We start from the raw sequence: 11,764 nt of genomic DNA, 5'->3' as shown, positions 1-11,764 counted from the left end.
TTTTTTTTTTTTTTGAGACAGAGTTTTGTTGTTATTGCCCAAGCTGCAGTGCAATAACACAACCTTGGCTCACTGCAACCTCCGCCTCCCAAGTTCAAATGATTCTACTGCCTCAGCCTCCCAAGTAGCTGCGATTACAGGTGCATGCCACCACGCCTGGCTAATTTTTTGTATTTTTAGTAGACATGGAGTTTCACCATGTTAGCCAGGCTGGTCTTGAACTCCTGACCCCAGGTGATCCGCCCACCTCAGCCTCTCAAAGTGTTGGATTACAGGCGCGAGCCACTGTGCCCGGCCGGTACGTTCATATTTTTCAAACCAAATAGCAAATCTTGGTTTCTCAGGCCAATATGAGGCACGAAGATCAGCAGGGTCTCACGCCTAGCAAGTCCATGGCTGACAACGCTCACCCTTCCTGCATCCGGGAAACAATCGGGAGCAGTGCAAACCCTTCCCAGATTTCCTGGGACCTCCTCTTGGCCTTTGACCCCAAGAGTTGGAATAAGTTGGGGACTGAAATGCTGAGGTCAGCCTGGACTTCTGGCTCTCCTCACTCAGACAGAACCTGCATCTTTCACTGGAACCCTAATGATTTACATCAATATGTGGGAGAGCTACGCTGGCCTAGCCAGGCCCTCACTCAGCAGACAACTGCCTCCTTTGTATTGATGGTAGATTTTAAGGCCACAAAGAGGAGGAGTGGCTTAACACAGAAAGGCCGGTCCCTACCACACACAATGTCTCGATAGCAATGATTACAAATCCAAAATTATCATTTTTGTGGCTGGTTTCCAACATGAACTGCCTTAGAGCAAAAGGAGTTTATAAGAAGCCATAGGTCTTAATAACCCTGAGAAATATCTTACAATGGACACTTTATTGAGATTTGGTAAGAACAGCCCCTTTTAAAATCTTTTAACAAAGAGTTTAGAAAAATAGTCTTCTAGATGTTGAACGTTGGGAGGTCCATTTCTCCTTGTAACTGGGCAGATCCAAACTCTGTTTTCTAAGGAATCGCTTAGGTTGGCCATGTTGGCCTGAACCCAGGGCAAGCAGGGTGGGCTTCTCTCCATGCATGTGGCCTTAGATGGCATCACCACTTTCACAGGAGGTCACGGTGGTAGCTTGAAATTGGTCATGCAGGAATATCTGCATCACAGAAATGGATAAATGCTACATATTTCCTCTTTCTTTTTTTTATTTTTTTATTTTTCCAGAGAGCCAATTGTTAAACATTAACTAGCACACCACTGGAGTCAGCCCAACAAATGATTGGAATCAGTTCCTGGTGTCCTTGCCAAAGCATCGAGTTCCAAATCACAGATGACTGCCCCTGTGCCAACGAATTATTCTCCAGCCACCGATCTAGTGTTATGCTCCTCCCCCACCATACTGGGAAGAACCAGCGTCACCTGTGTTCCTTAAGATCCTGCTGGCACACGTTAGCTCTGCAATTCCTTTGGAGAATAGGACAGTTCTGACCAAAGCTGAGCATATGCCTCTCTGCTCTAGCTATGGTGAAGCCTGACCCTGGATGTCGGCCTGGCATCAAGGAGCAGTGGTGAGGGCAGGTCTTGAGAACAAACACCTTGCAGGACCCCTGCCACAGGTAAGATATTCCATAAGAACAACCTGTTCTCGGCCGGGCACGGTGGCTCACGCCTGTAATCCCAGCACTTTGGGAGGCTGAGGTGGGCGGATCACGAGGTCAGGAGATCGAGACCATCCTAGCTAACAAGGTGAAACCCCATCTCTACTAAAAATACAAAAAATTAGCCTGGCGTGGTGGTGGGCGCCTGTAGTCCCAGCTACTCGGGAGGCTGAGGCAGGAGAATGGCATGAACCCGGGAGGGGGACCTTGTAGTGAGCCAAGATTGTGCCACTGCACTCCAGCCTGGGCAACAGAGTGAGACTCTGTCTCAAAAAAAAAAAAAAAAACACCTGTTCTTTGGCAAGGAGGAAGTAATTGCTTCTGTTGGCTTGAAGGCTTCTGAGAATTTGGGGGTTTGAGATTCTCAGCTTATCTACTCAATTGTCCATAGCCATGGTCTCAGGACCATTCGCTATCTGGCTCCTGACTGATGTAGCAGGCCTGTCAAGGCTATGACTTTAGTCTCCTTTGTAGCTTTCAATCCTTATCAAATTTGAGATCTTTCTTTTTTTCTTTTTTTTTTTTGAGACAGAGTCTTGCTTTGTTGCCCAGGCTGGAGTGCAGTGGCGTGATCTCGACTCACTGCAACCTCCGCCTCCTGGATTCAAGTAGTTCTCCTGCCTCAGCGTCCCAAGTAGCTGGGATTACAAGCACGCACTGCCATGCCTGGCTCGCTTTTGTATTTTTGGTAGAGATGGGGATTTTGCCATGTTGGCCAGGCTGGTCTCGAACTCCTGACCTCAAGTGATCTGCCCCCATCGGCCTCCCAAAGTGCTGGGATTACAGATATGAGCCACTGCACCCAGCCTCAAGATCTGATTTTCATTTTTCTTTTTGGCTCACTGCAAACTCTGCCTCCCACGTTCAAGCAATTCTCCTGCCTCAGCCTCCTGAGTAGCTGGGATTACAGGTGCATGCCGCCATGCCTGCTAATTTTTGTATTTTTAGTGGAGATGGTTAATTTTTAATTTTCACTGTGTTGGCCAGGCTGGTCTCGAACTTCTGATCTTAGGTAATCCCCCTGCCATGGCCTCCCAAAGTGCTGGGATTACAGGCGTGAGTCATGCGCCTGGCCGATTTTCAACAGTGATTTCTCCTACCCAGTGGCTGTAGGAGATGTAAATCTCCTGAGCTGCCAGTGAGGCCCTTAGGCTTTCAAAATTTGTCTTAGATTGGCAATGAACTCTCCCAAGCCCACCGTTTCCTTTCTTCCAGGTGTTCAGCTCCAACATATGAAGGTACCACCCTTCTGCATAATTATTATCATTGTCATTGTCTCCCACTCAGGAAGCACCACCCAGTGCCTTGCTCTCTGGCTGCTTCCATCGTAACTGACCACAGGTGAAAACTCCAGTAATCATAATGCCACTGTGTGATGAGCGGTCACCGGCGGTCAGCAAACTTTTTCTGTAAAAGGACAGATAGTAAGTAATACAGGCTTTGTGGACCTTGTGTGATACCTGCAGCATATTCTCTGACTTTTCTGCCTCCCTTTCCCTTTAGTCCACAAGCCATGGAAGAACAGGCCATAGTTCGCTGACCCCTGGTCATTACAATCCCACTTACCAGAGGTATGGAGACTCTGACTCTGAGACAGGTGGGAAGATCGATTCCAACATGAAGCCTTGAGTGAGGGTGTGCTTTGTCAAACCATTTTCAGTATCCATTGTCTTAGTTTAGGTTCCCTAGAAAACAGAGCCAGGGAACAGGCTTAAGAACAAAAGCTTTGGCTGGGCACGGTGGCTCATGCCTGTAATCCTAGCACTTTGGGAGGACAAGACAGGCGGATCACGAGGTCAGGAGATCAAGGCCATCCTGGCTAACATGGTGAAACCCCGTCTCTACTAAAAATACAAAAAATTAGCTGGGCGTGGTAGCAGGCGCCTGTAGTCCCAGCTACTCGGGAGGCTGAGGCAGGAGAATGGCATAAACTCGGGCGGCGGAGCTTGCAGTGAGCTGAGATCCGGCCACTGCACTCCAGCTTGGGCGACAGAGCGAGACTCCGTCTCAAAAAAAAAAAAAGAAAAGGCAAGGTGAGGCATCCCCATGCTGGCCACTGCTTCCTGATGAGCCGCACGAGGCAAGCCAGACACTCAGCATGTCCACATGCTGCTTATGAATGCCAATGCCCTGGCCCAGTGGAAAATCATGCCTTGGATTTTGGCCCAACAGACAGCAAAGGGTAAGAGTATTATCCACTGGCTCTCTCCTGTCTACCACTGAAAAATTTTGGGAAGAGCCCTGGCAGCACCTATAGCAGTGGCCTTTCTTGGGCCAGCAGTGACAGTCACCCAGGCTACCCTGTCTAGCAAGCCCGAGACTATCTGGGCCCCCTTCTGTTTCCAGCATGTGTGGTCCAGAGCACACAGTCTGCCACCGCCTTGCAGGGAACTCGGGGAACAGGGTCCCATTCCTCATCTTCCTGTGGTTTGAAAGACTCAAACAGTGTGTAGGGAAGCCCAGATCAAGGCGAACCTAGCGTTACAAGAGTGCTCTTTAGGAATCCCATTTGAATCGTGTCTTCATCTCACCTCCCGAGTCCCTTCTCAGAGGATTCAGAGGCCCTGCAAGGTGGACCAGGAGGTGACAATGCAAGGCTGTGGTCTCAAAGCTCCCTGCCTGGGGGACTCCTGGCTCCGTGCTCCTGCCTGTGCTCCTCCTCTTGATAGCTTCTCCAGTTTTCACACTATTCTTCTAGCACCTTCTCCACGCAATGCCTTTTCTCCCGAGAGCCCCTTTCCTTTGTCATTTCTCCTGGTCCTCTCGCCTTCTTTGGTTTAGGGTTTGGCCAGCTTCAGAGCGAGTGGGGTGGATGTGCAGGGTGGATGTGCTGGGAGGTCTGCCTGGGCCATGCAGCCTCAGGTCCTCCCTGTTCTTTGCTCCTCGTTCCTGTCTCAAGTAGAGATCTGAACCACTTTTGGGAGTTCTTTATTTCTGACTCTTCCTTAGAGACCAGGCACGCACCAGCCTGGAAAAACTGCTGCAGCCCGGCAGTGCCTGGAGGAACCAAGCTGCAGATGCCGCCCATGAGGAGGGCCCTGCCTGCCATGAACCGTTCAGCATTTTCTGAGTCCAGAGTGTGGCAGGGATTCTCTGCATTCTCATCAACCACATGAGCCCAGAAAGCTCTTCCAGAGTGGCTGCAGCCTCGGTGGGGATGCCTGGGTTTATGCTCAAGGTCTCAGGGAACGCCCCCTGGGGCCGCCACACCGTGGTCATCAAGCACCCACTGCGAGAAGTGCCCGGGAATGTCTGCCCATGGCCATGGTCACAGGGCACACGACTGACTCTGCAGCAGGAGGGCACACGACTGACTCTGAAGCAGGGGTGCTGTGTGGATCCCCCGACTCATCATTTGCTTCATTCAGCAGCATATGTCACCCCTCATCGTGCAAATCAACCATCCGCACTTTCAAAGAGTTTCCCGGGTGTGGGTGGCAGCAGGGCCAGAAGGAGCCCAGTTTTCCTTTGTGCATCCCAACAGTCCACCTACACATGGTGTAACAAAGCTCCCCAGCTTCAGTGGTGGCCTGGGCAGTGGGTAGGGTATCTCCCAATTTCCCTTCCTCCTCCTCGCAGGACTCCATCTGTTGAGGAGGATTGAGAAGATGGGTACACAGGCAGCCTTCACTCCCAGCTGCTCTTCACAATGGAACCACCACAGGTCAGGCCTCACGGTCACTGCCGTCACAGCTCTGAGTCACCTGGGCTCCTGCCTCTGCCCTCAGCCAGGAAATCCATCACCCAGCCCTCGAGAGGATGCCTCTACCCTCAGGGTAACCCAGTCAGACCCCTTTGCCTGCCTCATGCCTGTAATCCCAGGGCTTTGGGAGACTGAGGCAGGGGGACCATTTGAGGCCAGGGATTTGAGGCTTCACTGAGCTATGATCACACCAATGCACTCCAGCAAGACCTTATCTCTAAAAGAAAAAGAAAGAGGAGGAGAAGGAGGAGAAGAAGGAGAAGGAAAGAAAGGAGGAGGAGGAGAGAAGAAAGAAGAAGAAAAAAGAGGAGAAGAAAGAAGAAGAAGAAAAGGAAGAAGGAGAAGAAGAGAGAAACAACAACAGCAGCAGCAGCAACAACTTTGTTGCTTCCTACCAACAAGATTCGGTTTAGGGACAAGAGATGTTTTTTCCATGTCGGGCACCAGGGAGAAGACAGCAGGAGAGAACAAACACCCAGACACCAAAGGAAACACTCTGTGAGCCACAGAAGCAGGCAGAGGGTGAGGCAGGTGCACAGGCCTGAGTCTTCACCCTCCCAAGGAGGGCACTGTGAACTGGCATCACTGGTGGGCTGGTGATCCCCAAGACGGACCTGCACCCCAGCCATCCCCACCTATGAGCCCTTATGGACTGAGGGGAATTACATTAATAGAATGCAGGGAGCACCTGCATTCGCCAAGTCACAGAGGAGCTTTTGAGTGGGGAGAATGTTTGATATTTGGAGAATGGGAGGCACGTTGGAGCTTGGACTTTGGTCGCTCCTGACTTTGTGGCCTTCCCTGCTGAGTCAGCTGGTTCTCAGGCTCCATAAGGACAGGGTGGTGAGGGTGGCCATGAGATCTTTCTGCAGACAAAGGTAGTTTCTCCTTGATAACATAAAACACAGACGCACAGGATTCCTTTGGTGTCGTGGTATCGAGAATGTCTTTTGCAAAGGATCAATGGAACGCAGGCGCATGTCCTATAGAGTGGTGAGGATTAAAGAAGAGAATGTGTGCCAAGTGCCAAGCGTGATGCCTCAACACAGCAAGCACATGCTCCCTCACAGCTTGTTCACAGGCCACAGGGGGGCCCGAAGGCCATACTCATGTATGAATGCAAAGCCCCAAACTCAGGCTTCTGCATTCTTCTTCGTGTCACCCAGGATCAGGAGCCCTAATGACACCAGGCCTTGTTGGTCCCCAGAGCATGCAAGGCCCCCATTCCTGACTCCAAGATGTCCATGGTTGGAGGCGCCAACTGGGCTACCCCTCAGTGACACCCCAGGAATGCTGGCAGAACCACACTGAGGCAACAGCCCTGCAGGACACACACTAGACAGAGAGGGAGAGAGCCAGGGAGCCTGATGCGGGGGCCTGCCTGGGCAAGGTCCATGGCCCAGAAGGCCAGCAGGATGACAGCCTGACCGATAAGAGACCCTCCACCTGGGAAGGAAGAGGCGCCTCGGACGTGGGGGATCACCTTGAACACGGGTATCGCCTCAGACAGGGGGCATCACCTTGGGTGTGGGGGATCAGCTCAGACAGGGCAGGCGTTTTGGCAAGTTGCCTCTCCTTGGGCTCCTTCAGGACAGTGAGGGGTATTGGCTGCCCTGAAGCCCTGGAAAGAAACTCAAGCTGCCTGAGACCAGAAAACCTGATCCACAAATTAGTCCACAAGTTCCTGAGGCAGAGACTTGACCTGCAACTCAAACCAGGAGTGCCATACAGCATCACCTACCCACTGCTACCCTCTCCCCACCAAACGGCACAGCTTTCGTCTCAGTTAAATCCTTGGTTTCACTTTTTATTTTTTCTTTGTCTTTTCTTTTTTCTTTTTCGTTTTCTTTTTTCTTTTTCTTTCTTTTTTTTTTTTTTTGAGACAGAGTCTTGCCGTGTCACCCAGGCAGAAGTGCAGTGGCATGATCTCGGCTCATGCAGCCTCTGCCTCCTGGGTTCCAGCAATTCTCCTGCCTCAGCCTCCCGAGTAGCTGGGATTACAGATGTGTGCCACCACACCTGGCTAATTTTTGTATTTTTAGTAGAGATGGAGTTTCACCATGTTGGCCAGACTGGTCTCGAACTCCTGACCTCAGGTGATCTGCCTGCCTCAGCCTCCCAAATCCTTGGTTTTTCTTAATGGCCTTAGTGACCAGAAAGTTTGAAGTTTTAATCCTTTTTCAAGTGACATGATAGCAAATTGTTTCTTGGCTTTGGTTAAAAGCATGCCTTTTATTTGCAAAACTGATAATAAGAGAAGTCAGTTGGGTACACATTTAATCACTGAATTCTGTAGCAATAAAGAGGACATGTATAGCATTAAAAAGACAGAATCTTCAGGTACAAATTCTTTTATTCATTTATATTTTTTGTCTTAGGATACAATAATAAAGTAAACACATCTATACAGAGTATTGTATAGCAGAGACAAAGCTATGGCAATTTAAATTATTTGCAGATCTGCAAAAAAAAAAAAAAAGAGATTAGATGTATTTGGGAGAGGTATTTTTGAAGTAATAACTATTGTCATGGATTAAAAGCCCACTGCACCTATGTATGATTGGGGAAAAAAAAAAAAAAAGCAAAACAAGGCTGGAAGTGGTGTCTCATGCCTGTAATCCCAGCACTTTGGGGGGCTGAGGCGGGTGGATCATGAGGTCAGGAGTTCGAGACCAGCCTGACCAACATGGTGAAACCCTGTCTCTGCTAAAAACACACACAAAAAAGCTGGGCGTGGTGACGCGCGCCTGTAATCCAAGCTACTCAGGAGGCTGAGGCAGGAGAATAGCTTGAACCCGGGAAGCAGAGGTTGCAGTGAGCTGAGATCATGCCACTGCACTCCAGTCTGGGTGAAAGAGTGAGACTCCGTCTTAAAAAAGGAAAAAAAAAAAAAGGAAAAAGAAAAACAAATAAAAATCTTAGCAAATTAGAATATATGGCAATGGACATCTATAAAAAAGAAAAACAAATAAAAGTCTTAGCAAATTAGAACGTATGGCAATGGACATCCATAAAAAAACAAACATCTAAGGCTCATCATACCTGGTGGTGAAATACTGAACACTTCCTCCCCCAGGGTGGAACGGGGCAAGGATACCCACTCTCACCATTCTATCCCACATCAAATGCAGGTCTTAGCTTGTGCCACCAGCCCTGTGATCTCTAGGGCATCCTTTGCAAAGGAGTCATTGGGACAAGGATGCTAACGTTCCAGGCTCCAAGCAAGCTCCTTTCCCCGGGCTCTTCTCCAGGGCAAGGTGAAGAAAGATGGGGACTACACATCCATCGTGGATGGCTCAATCTTGTGACTTCCTTGGGGAAGACATATGAGCACACCACACCCACATGTCTCCCAAACAAAGAACAGCCTCCCTGGATCTATATTTAGTTTAAAAATCAAAAAGCCTTCTCAGTAGGTAGCTAGCATAATAAAGATGCCTTCTTCTTTTTTTTAAAAGACAGGGTCTCACTCTTGCTCTGTTGCCCAGGCTGGAGTGCAGTGACGCAATCACAGTTCACTTCAACCTCAAACTCCTGGGCTCAAGGGATCCTCCTGCCTCAGCCTCCCAAGTGGCTGGGACCACAGGAGCATGCCATCATGCCTGGCTTTCTTATTTTTTGTAGAGACAGGGTCTCACTATGTTGCCCAGGCTGTTCTCAAACTCCTGGGTTCAAGAAATCCTCCCACCTTGGCCTCCCAAAGAGCTGGAAGATACTTCTTTATATTGGTCCACAAACCACCTCATGTCCAGGGATAGGCACCTGCTCTCGGGTCACTAGAGGCAAGTAGTCCTTGTCTCACCCTGAGACCCTGGACACAGGTGCCCACTCCCTTGAGGTCACCTCTGTGAGCCGGGTCTCCCTGCCAGGAGCTGCCACCATGCCAAGCTAGGGTCAGCTGTAGGTCAGCGCTGGGTTCAAGGGAGGCTGGAGAGTAAGGGTTGGGCATTACCATCTCCAATGTCCCTAAACCCAAGAAAGGGGATCCAGCACTAGAGGGCCAGAAAGCTTGACAGTGTCCCCTCCATCTCTTTAGAGAGGACTTTGGGGGCCACCACCTCCTCCATTTACAGAGGAAATTCTCTTCCTAGCCGCCTGTTCTTTGCCCCTCCAGCTAGCCAACCCACAAACCATGCCACCCACAGTGAGAGGAAGCAGTGACCAGCACAGTGCCTGGTACACAGTAGTTGCTCAGTAAACAATTGGCTGGGTGCTTGAGCGAATGAGAGGGCCAGTGAGTGGACTGGCAAGGGCATGGAAGACTGGGTGCAGAGAAGCCCTACAGGCAGGCCCAGACATAGATGGGCAGGGCCAACTTGGGCCAGGCTTACTGGTGGAAACAGGCTGGTGGGAGTGGGTGGGGCAGGGGCCAAGCAGCCTTTAGCTGGGAGGCCAGCTCCTCCCACTGGTAGCATTCCCAAGGTAGCTGGGGACCCTGGCTTACCACCTCACCTCCACCCCCAAATAAAGGACTAGTTTTCTCCTAGCCAGCCTGCCTCCCACAGTGCCAACAGCAATTCTCCTATACAAGAGTTCTGAGCTCTGTGCTGGAGGTGATAGCTGGCCGGTGTGGGCTGGCTAGGAAAGGGTTCATCCCCCTTCCTTCTCCAATCTGACTGCCCAAATTTGCGCTCGCGCTCTCTCTCTCTCTCTCTCCCCCCCTCTCTGTCACCATCTTGGTTCAGCAAGAATGGTATCCATGCACTTGGCCTGATTGTAGGAGCTCATCCCCTGAGCGCTGTCCTCTGTTGGAGCTGGGATGGAGGCATCTGTCCATCGCTGTCCTATTCCCTCAGGACCTACACCACATCTTAGACAAAATTGCCTCTGAATCTGCCTCCTCCCCTCTTCTGCATCACAAACTCCTTACAAGCAGGGATACAGTGACACGTATTTTTGCATGCCCCTCAATTCTCAGGTGTCAACGAGTATTTGTGGAGTGTACAAAAATTTCCAATAATAGGAAAGAAGAAACTGGCTGTGAATAACTGAAAATAGATGAGATTCTGAAGAGTCCTAGAGCCCAAAGCACTTGATAATTTCTAAAAGAATAGATTTCAGTGTCTTTCTACCAGATTTATTCGTGGAAATAAAAAAAGGCTACATTTAGGGAGGAAATGTGACATCAGGTAGCAGGGTGAATATGGAGCAAGACCCAGCAAAAGCCTGAAGAAAAATCTCAGTAAGGTGTGGATGAGCTGTTTACTCTTGTTTCCAGAACAATGGAGCTCCCCATTGACGTCAATGGGAGGGAAGAAACAAAAGAGCCTTTGGGTGTGTGCAGGGCGCAACCGGGCCTGGATTTGCTTGGCATTTCTGTATGTCTGTGTTAGGGAGAGGGGGCGGGGAGTGTGTTGAGATGTCAATGTCAGAGGAACAGGAGGAGGGGCCACCTGACTGTGTGAACAGCCTGCAGGCCTCCCTGGGCTTCTGTGGGAAGGGCTGCCCTGATGAACTTGGTATTTGCCCTGGTTTGCATCTGAGAAGTTGCACACACACCTTGTCAAGTAGAAGGGAAAGAGATATCACACTCAGGAATTCCTGATGTGGGTTAATAACTTTTCCTTCTGTCCCATCCCTGGTCCCCAGGCGAGTCCAGGTAAAGAAGAACAAGAAGAGTAAAGAGAGATGCTGCGGGTTCCAGCTTCCTGGACAATCTCGCCTTCCCCATGAGAGCCTGCACTTTCAGAGTCTGCTGCATGGGAGCCTGCAAGCTCCTGCCTGTCCTGTAAGTCTCAGGCTTCTACCCAGACCAGGGGAAATTGTACTCTCTCTCCTGACACTTTAAATGGAAGTTTAGAGGCTCATCATGCCCCAAACAATGCTTACTGAAACAGCAAACCCTCAGACAAGGTGATGCACGCTGCCGCACTGGCTCCCAGGACAACCTCCCACCACGGGCTTCTCCGTCTCTACCGCTTGCACCTTCCTAAGGTGTCCCTTTCTCAGGGCCCATCCTACCCGCCCTGGAAGTGCTGCCTTTCTCACGGAGCCTATGGGGATAGCTCTGGTTAATTTATAGCCCACATCGCCCAATTTAGCATTTGATTAAGTTTCCTTTTTATGAGACAGTCCTTTCTCCCTAGTGATGCGCTTGGGGGCAGAGACAACATCATTTCTTTCTTTTGTACCTCCCCAGAGTAACAGTGACTCTATTTCCTGAACCAAAAATTGTAACACGTGGTAACTGCCGGGACAAGTGTGGACCACAGGGACCTCTGAGGCCCGGGTGGGAGTGCCCCAGCAGCTGCTGCAGGGCGGTGCAGCCACCTTCTCCTAGGCTGCTCTGGGGCCCGGCGATGAATGAGTGAATGAGTAAATGAATGAATGTGTGAATGAAGCATGCCGCGCAGACTTTCCCGCGGCCCTGGCCGCTGGGGGCGCGCCTCTGGCGGGTGGCCGGAGGTGGA

General features: G+C 50.4%; 1 protein-coding gene across 1 annotated transcript in view; it reads left to right on the top strand.

Annotated features, from left to right (window-relative positions):
* Positions 1–1,385: 1,385 nt before the first annotated feature.
* The window catches only part of PER2 (period circadian clock 2), a 58,280-nt gene continuing 47,901 nt past the window's right edge, over positions 1,386–11,764 (top strand). Inside the window, exons 1-2 of the mRNA XM_011980316.1 lie at positions 1,386–1,609; positions 10,944–11,082. Of these exons, the coding sequence (XP_011835706.1) occupies positions 11,024–11,082 (59 nt within the window). The 5' untranslated portion in view covers positions 1,386–1,609; positions 10,944–11,023. The remainder of the gene's footprint in view (positions 1,610–10,943; positions 11,083–11,764) is intronic.

Source organism: Mandrillus leucophaeus, unplaced genomic scaffold (genome assembly GCF_000951045.1).
Source record: "Mandrillus leucophaeus isolate KB7577 unplaced genomic scaffold, Mleu.le_1.0 Scaffold21, whole genome shotgun sequence".
NCBI classification, from domain to species: Eukaryota; Metazoa; Chordata; class Mammalia; order Primates; family Cercopithecidae; genus Mandrillus; species Mandrillus leucophaeus.
Note: the sequence above shows the minus strand (reverse complement) of the source record. Positions and strands in the feature narration are given on the sequence as shown.